This window comes from Propithecus coquereli, unplaced genomic scaffold, assembly GCF_000956105.1.
Source record: "Propithecus coquereli isolate 6110/MARCELLA unplaced genomic scaffold, Pcoq_1.0 Scaffold113, whole genome shotgun sequence".
Taxonomy (NCBI): Eukaryota; Metazoa; Chordata; class Mammalia; order Primates; family Indriidae; genus Propithecus; species Propithecus coquereli.
The window spans coordinates 3992152-4000408 of NW_012135303.1; the positions used below are offsets into that span (position 1 = coordinate 3992152).

Below are 8257 nucleotides of genomic sequence, written 5' to 3' on the forward strand. Positions count from 1 at the left end.
CCATATACAAAGGTGTTTTGTACCTTTTGACAGATTGGCTTTCACAAAGGCTTGGGTTAGGTTCAGTTTTCTACAGAAGAACTTCAGAACGCACCACAACAGGAAAATTAGATATATCATTGCTGGAGTAAAGCTCAAAGATCAAAAGTTTTGCAAGGGGATCAAACATCTGATGGAGAGAAAGATTTTTTAGACTATCTCTGCCTATTAAATAAGGTTAATATAACTGAAATAAAAGAGAAAAGTCCAGAGGTAGGTGGTCTAGGGCCGGTATGGTGATTCTCCTCCTCAGTGTCTTCATCCAACAAGGCTTCTTGCTGCTCACCACTCAGATACCCCTACAGTGTGGCCCTTATCATCCAAGTTCAAGAGGGCAGCTAGAGCGCCAGCCATCACAGCCACATTCTAATCAACAGATGGAGGAAGGGATAAAGAAGGGGCAAAGGGCAAAATACAACTGTCTTTTAAGGAAAATTCTCAGCAGCCGCCATATGACACTTCTGCTTACTCTTCTCATTGGCTAGGTATTAGTCGCATGACACATCTAGCTAGAAGTCGAGGCTTGAATTAGTGGACTGTATTCTGTGAGGCTATGTGCTCAGTTACAAATCAGGGTTTCTGTCAGTAGGGAAAAAAAGGTGAACTAATATTTGGGAACAGCAAGCAAGATCTTCATTACAGCCAACTTGACAAGGCTGACCACAAATTCTGACCTGTTGGTGGCATAAGACACATGCTTAATCCTGAAAACATGCTCCTAGAATCTGGGAGAAGAGATACCCATTTCAAACAAACACTGCAGCCAGGAGAAGGTGTTCAAGTGACCCCTACCACGGCCCACCCATGGAAGAGGATGGATGGGACTGAAGGCTGGAATGGAGTTGGGATTGAGCAGCCAGTCCTCACAACCAGCGCCTCAGAGGAACCACCCTGAAGGCAGGGGTCCTGCTACTGAAAAGACGAGGTAGGGATGAGACAAGAGTGAAGACAACTAAGAAGGGAAGGACAATTTCATTAGCAGTGAGGAAGCAACTAGTCAAAAGTTGAAGGGAAAGAACTAGGCTTTACTGTAGAAATCAATGTTCTCAAATACACAGATTTAGACAAGAATTTGGAAAACAGAAAAGAAAAAATATCAGCCTTGGTTCTGACATCCCTATACAACTTTTGGAATATTTCTTTCTGGCCTCTTCTATTCCTGTGAGAGGTATTTTGTTTTATTTTAAACACAGATACTGTAAACATACTAGATACACCATTTGGTACTCTGCCTTTTTCAGGTAACATTAACATAGGAGCATTTCTCATATTATAACATTCTTTATGGAAGCCATATTGTGAGTTGGTTAAGCATATGGGCCCTGAAGTGACTCTCTTTACGGCTTGAGTTCATATCCTGCTGTGGGTGACCATGGGTAAGCTACTTAACCTCACTTTGCCTCATTTTCCTCATCTGTAAAGTGGGAAAAAATAAACATGAGGACAATAATACCTACCTCATAAGGCTGTTCTGAGGAGTAAATGAGATAATTCATGCAAAATGAACTAATAACAGCACAATTAACGTAAGCTATTGTTATTTGTACATACAATTTTAATGGCCACATAAAATTCCAACCAGTGAACATCTCATAACCATTTCCCTAGTACTGAGCACTTGGCTAATTATCAGCATGGGGCTATTATAAAGTTTGAAATATTTTAGTGCATTTATCTATTTTATATTTAGGACTATTGCCTTAAGAAATATCTTAAGAGTCTTAGTGTATATATTAGAACATTTTATTTAAGCTGGGTTGTGGGTATATAGGAATTCATCATCTTGTTATCTATATATGATTTTCTTTCAGTGTGTCTAAAATATTTCGCTAAAAACTACACTCAGTGAAAAATAAGAAAAGCATTCAGTAATCAAATGTTTGTGTACAAAAGTGTCAAAGAAAGAATCAAAGATTCTATTGAAATAAGATAAATGCTAAAAGACAAAGATGGGGCCCTCAAGGCTCTCCATACTCTGACCACAGCCATCTCCTGCTCACTATACACCATTACTCACACCTTCTCGCTCCAGCTAGAAGTTACACTCAAGGCTGCTAAACCATGCCCTGCATTTCTCCTGTCTGCTTCTTCACTCAACTTGTTTCCTCTCCTACAACATATTCTCTTCTCTATCTCAACCTGCCCAAATCCAATCAACTTTCCAAGGTTTGGTTCCATCTTTCCAAAATAACCTCTTCATGGTGTGGTCTCATTAGCAGCAGCTGCCACTTGAATGGCATTACCAAAGCACAGTCATAGAGAATCCTTCATTTCATCCTCAGAACAGTACTATGAGGTAGGGAAGAGAAGGCAAGGCCTCAACCCTCCCATTTGGTCAGCCTGGGCCTGGAATCACAAAGCCTCTTCACTCTACACCGTAGCCCCTGCTAGTGAGCAAAACACACAAAGAAAACACTTAGCACTCTTCTCGCTGGGACCTGGGGATCCGCCGATGCCTGGTATTAATAAAAACAATATAATACAAAGGCAAAAAAGTGACAAGAGTAAACAGACAACAGCATAATTTAATAAATGATTGTTTAAAAGGAGGGAAGGGAGAGGAAAGGAAGGAAAGAAAATATGCTGATGTGCCAAGATCTGAATTTTCCCCACGCCAGGCAGATGGGATAAGGCAAGGAATATGGCCATGCTGCCTCTCTTCAGGGAGAGGGTAGGGGCTGGAAAGGTAGGACAGTGACTCTCACAAACAGCAGAGAGGTGTTAGATGCCTTCCCTGCAATGCATACTGCACAGTTGCAATGGTTGTTCTAACTTCTAAAGAATGCCAGGCCATAAGATTGGTTGTTAGCATTCTAGATTTGGCACTAACACTGATTTTGTCTGAGATTTGGGAACATCTCAATAGCTGTATGCTTCAGTTTCTTCAATCACAAAATGGTGTTCTTATTCTTTCGGCACCATTATGGTTCACTACCCCACAGGGGAGCTCCATCCATGCCCCATTTTTTCCTTACTAACAGAACCCCAGTTTTTGGAGACTATGTGCCTCAGAGAGGCTGAACCCATTCTCAGTCCTGTGGGAATGAACCTGGACTGGAGGATAAGCCAACCATGGTAACTCCACTGCCTCTGCCAATGATTGGCTTAAGAATGAACATGTCATGCGACTGTGGCCAATGAGAGGTGAGGGGAGGTAACACTTGGGCGGAGGGCTTCTGGGAAAATTTTCCTTTTAACTTTAGAAGGGACAAAAGGAAGGTGTTTTCTCTTCTGACGTTTGGGTGTGATACTTGCACCTGTGGCCATCTTGTGACCATTAGAGGACAAATATGAAAGTAAAAGCTAAAATGCAGAGGCTGCAGAGAGGAAAGGTGGAAAATATCAAGTTGTTGATAATATCATTAAGGCAATAAATAAAATCTTACTATAAATACATCTCATCTAATCAGATGATAGACTCAGGTAGTAAATAACCCTGGAAGGCACACTCCAGTCTTGTTTCTTAAGCCCTGAATCATAGACTACCATACCAATTCTTGTCCTAAACTTAGAGAATTTGAGAGCTAATCCTGAAAAAGAATAGAAATATAAAGATGATTAAGAAATAAATCTAAATACATTGTACAAATACTTTTGTAACCAAGTGCGCTGATAAGCTTTGTAATCATTGTGTACTATTTCTGTTTCTCCATTTTTGACAAATATTCAAAACATTTCAGAAAATGTAATATATCAGACTTGTGGTTTCAGTTGAATGAATAAAGTGATTAATTTATCATCAATATTTACATATAGAAATTTAGTTTGCTAAATGTATCAAGTTTTACTTATCAGTTATCTTAGCAATATATACATACATAAAACCAAAAAGAGAAATGAATACTACGGGCTTTTCATGTTCTTGCAATTTTGGGGTGAATCAAAGATGCTATACATGGCATTTTTAGGCAAGTTACTTGCAAAAGTGGCAGTGATTCCACCCCAGAAGCAAGAGCAATCTTCTGTTTTGGTTAACTATAAGAACCAGAATAAATGGAAAACACTTGTCACAAGGTCTGGATAGGACAGAGAAGGTTACCAAAGGTGCCAGGTCATTAAGATCCCTTCGAAATGCTTTCCTTCTGTAAAAATTAACATGGGGTTCTGGTTCATGAAGCCAATATAACACATTACGTCCCACTGGAGCTCCTAAGCAAAGATACCCTCAGTTTCCTCATCAACATAGTGGTGAGTAAAACAAAAAGAAAAAGAAAAATATACCCTCAGGAGTCCTGCACTCATTCACACAACAAAAGCAAAATAACTTTTAAAATAGAAGTAATTGCCTATAGTGTGTAAAAACTGGTCCTTCCACTCTTTTCAGCATTGTCCTGTGATCATGGCAAAACATATACAAATATAAACACAGACGCACACCAGTTAAAACTAGCTTTAAAAAATATGAAAATAAATAAATAATAATAAACAACTCTAATGAAGTTTTTTTTTTTTTTTTTGAGACAGAGTCTTGTTTTGTTCCTAGAATACAATGGCGTGATCATAGTTCACTGTAACCTTAAATTCCTGGGCTCAAGTGATCCTCCCAGCCCAGCCTCATCCTCCAGCCTCAGCCTCCCTAGTAGCTGGAACTATAGGCTCATACCACCACACCTGACTAATTTTCTATTTTGGGGGGAAACAGGCTGGTCTTGAACTCCTGAGCTCAAGCAATCCTCCTACCTTGGCCTCCCAGAGTGCTAGGATTACAGGCGTGAGCCACCGCACCCAGACTCTAATGATATTTTAAACAATGGTTCTCTTTTAAGTTATGCCACCAAATCAGAAAATGAAAGGTACACTTGATTAGCTGTAAAATGTCACATGAGTCGCTAGATGAATGGACAAGGAACATCTAAATCATAAGGCTGCTGCTATTACAAACTGAATGTTTGTGTCTCTCCAAAATTCATATGTTGATATCCTAATCCTCAATGTGATAGTATTGGGAGGTGAGGCCTTTGGGAGGTAATAAGGTCATAAGGGTGGAGCCCTCATGAATGGGATTAGTGCCCTTATAAGAAGAGACACATGAGAACTTGTTTCCTCCCTCTTCCTCTCTCTCTCTCTCTCTCTCCCCCCTTCTCTCTCCCCTCGCTCTCTCCTTCCTCTCTCTCTCTCTCTGTCTCTCTCTCTCTCCTCTCTCCCCCCAACCCCAAGATTGCAAGACTGAGAAAGACTTTTGATTTTTCATTTGTAAGAGAAGATGAGCTTCTTTCTCAGTGTGTGTTGCAGCCAGACATAGTACTTCTCCTTAGCAGAAACTCTGCTATTCCAATCATACACATTGTCATTGAGTTCAATGTGGAGATCCAGGAGTGGGCGTTTTCTGTAGGAAATAAGGAAGACAAAATTTAATGCCACGCAAATATCAAAGAGAAGACAGATTGTCGTTAGGGTGAAATGAGCCAACAGATGTGAAAGTGTTTTGCAACCGTTCCTTTCTAAACGCTCCACAAACTGCTCCGTGAATGATCCAAACTAGTTCACAGGACTCTGGCCCAGTGGCCACTGTCCTCTCCATCAAGGAACAGCTGAGTTTTACTAGGCTGGGAACATACCAGGCACATGCTAACTCACCTGGATCATCTATGCAAATGCAGAATGGGTGTAAAAGGCCAATAATACCACTGGCCCGTGGAGCACTGACCTTGGAAGCTGAGTCGTTCCTGCTCTAGCCCTCCCCTTCCCACTGAGTCACTACTGAGGAGGTGGGGAGAGCAGGCTATGAGATTTATTCCCAGGGTCCTCAGAGCTACAGCCCAGAATACATTGATAGGTAGCTCAGAAACATCACTCTAATTGTAATTGGGGGCAAGTGAGTAAGGCCAGTTAATCTTATACTTGAGGTACATTGTGGCTTCATTCAGCTTAAATGAAAACCAAGACACCGATGTTTCCCTTAGAAAAGTATCCTTGCCAATAAACATAAAAAATATTTATATAACAAAGACTTGCAGACCTGAACAGTCAGATACCACTTTTCACCTATCAGAATGTCAAAACTGGGGGAAACATAAGAGCATGCAGTGTTGGTGAGAATTCAGGGATGCGGCTGCTCTCATGTGAAGCTAATATGACCATCCCAGAGGACTATCTGGTAAGATGCATCCAATCTTGAAAAATATATGTCCTTGGACTCAGTAATTCCACTTCTGGGAATTTCCCACAAGAAAATAATTAAGTGTAAGCTGCAAAGATGTTTAATATTATACTTTGTATGAAAGCAAAACACTATCCAACAATCAAAGATTGATCATGGAAATTAAGCTGTAGCCTTATTATGGGCTACTGTACAGACGTTAAAATGATGCTGTAGAAATATGATCACTAACGTGCAAAAATGTTTGTGATCTACCATTAAATGAACTAAAAGCAAGTTATGAAGTAATAGTAGATGATGATTCGATTTGGGCTTTAAAAACATACTTATATAGGATTGTGTGGGTATCCCCAAAAAATCTGGAAGGCCATACAACAAGATTTGGTTAATAGAAGTTGGTTTTAGTAAGTAGGGTTATAACTACTTGTTACATTCTACTTTCAGCACCTATATTTTATGACTTTTTTCTGTAAAGAGTATGTATTATTTTTATAACAAAAAATAGCAATTTCTTAATTTCGATGAAAAACATCCAAACTACAAGCTAACAAAAAATGCTCATAAATCATGCTGGGTCTATATTGTACTCCTTAGGCAACCCCAATGGTCCAGGAAAAATGTCTTTTTCTCCCTGAAGAGAAGGGCGTCAAACATGGCACAGTGGTAATCCCCTTCTTGGTGGCAGGAATATAAGCAAGTGGTCCGGCATTGGCCACCTCCTGAGTGGCTCACCTTTCTTGCCTCAGTTTCTGGGAGAGGCACTGCAGGTACATGGATGGGGAGTTGGAGGATCGCTCCAGCAGGGACACGTCCGCTGTACACAGGCTCCAGAAGAAGTCAGCTTCAGGGTGAACCATGCTGGGCCCAGGCTTCTGTGCCGCAGTTTCCACATTGCTTGCTGCTGGTCCATCCACCTCCAGTAGGCTGCTGTCCTCCGACTGGCGCTCTGACACCACGTAGTTCTGAATGAAAAAGAGCTTTGGCTTCCCTACTAGAAAAGGGCATAAATCTCCCATGAACATCCTCCTGATATGATGCAAGGGGAACCCTGAGTGCGTCTGATCCACACCGAACACAGTCTGGGAGCTTCCTCGGCTCACAAGGACACACACAAAGCTGTCGTAGTCTCGGTGTTGGGGCATACAGGCAACCTGGTGAAGAATCTGGACTATATCACCCACACTGAGATACAAGAAATGCTGGACTTCGTAGCCCAAGGAAGTGAAGGTGTCTCGAAGAATCTCTGGAGAAAACAAAGACGGAAAACAATACCGGAGTGAGAAAAGGTCAAGAGGAACCAGGTAGGAATCCCAGCCATGGTCTAATCTCCATTATTTATCTGGTTCTGGTTTTGTGTAATATTTTGAGGGACCCAAGTCCTGGGCAGGAGGGGTAGGATCCACCTGAAACATGAAATATGTGACTTTCACATCCCAAGTCCCCGTTACGTCTGTCCCTTGCTACTCCACTGCCTGGTGCTGCCACCTAGTGCTGCCTGCTGCTGCCACCACACCTGGCCCAGGCTGAGCCCACTCTAGGCCAGTCAACCCAAGGGAGAACAAAACCTTTTTCTCTTAGACCCGGACAAAGTTGGGGATTTTTCAAAAGGCTCTTTCTTACAATGAAAGCACACACAAGTACATAGGAATGGATGCATTTGCAGAGTGCACATCCAAATCTAGATGCAGACGGCTGCAGAAATGGTGGCACAGATCACGTGTTTCCTCACCCCCCTGCTGTGGCCTGAGACGGAAGCCCTAGTCATGTCTATCTCCAGACTCTCAGTTCCTCTTATGACCTTTCCAGAGTGACCTCTGGGAGAGCAGTGTGGGCCCTTGCCAAGAGTCCCTACAGTGCCCCCAGAGAGTTTTCTTTTAGTTTTTGGGAATCCTGGATTGACTTTGCCTCAAGAGGCGGTGTAAGGTAGTAGAAAGAGCAGACTTCATGTTAGACAAGCCTGCCTTCTAACGCTGATCTTACCATGTCTTAGGCTGTATGACCTTCAGAAAATAGAGCTGGGCATGGTGGCCCATGCCTGTAACTTGAATGGAACATGGCAGAAGTGATAATATGGGAGCACCAATGTTAGATCACAAAAACAATACAGCTTCCACCTGG

At 41.8% G+C, this 8257-nt stretch overlaps 1 protein-coding gene across 1 annotated transcript in view; it reads right to left on the bottom strand.

The window, feature by feature from the left end:
• Nucleotides 1-5142: 5142 nt before the first annotated feature.
• The window catches only part of CFLAR (CASP8 and FADD-like apoptosis regulator), a 16330-nt gene continuing 13215 nt past the window's right edge, over nt 5143-8257 (bottom strand). The window contains exons 3-4 of the mRNA XM_012655626.1: nt 6872-7382; nt 5143-5365 (exon numbers count right to left, since the gene is read on the bottom strand). Coding sequence (XP_012511080.1) covers nt 5227-5365; nt 6872-7382 — 650 coding nt within the window. The 3' untranslated portion in view covers nt 5143-5226. The remainder of the gene's footprint in view (nt 5366-6871; nt 7383-8257) is intronic.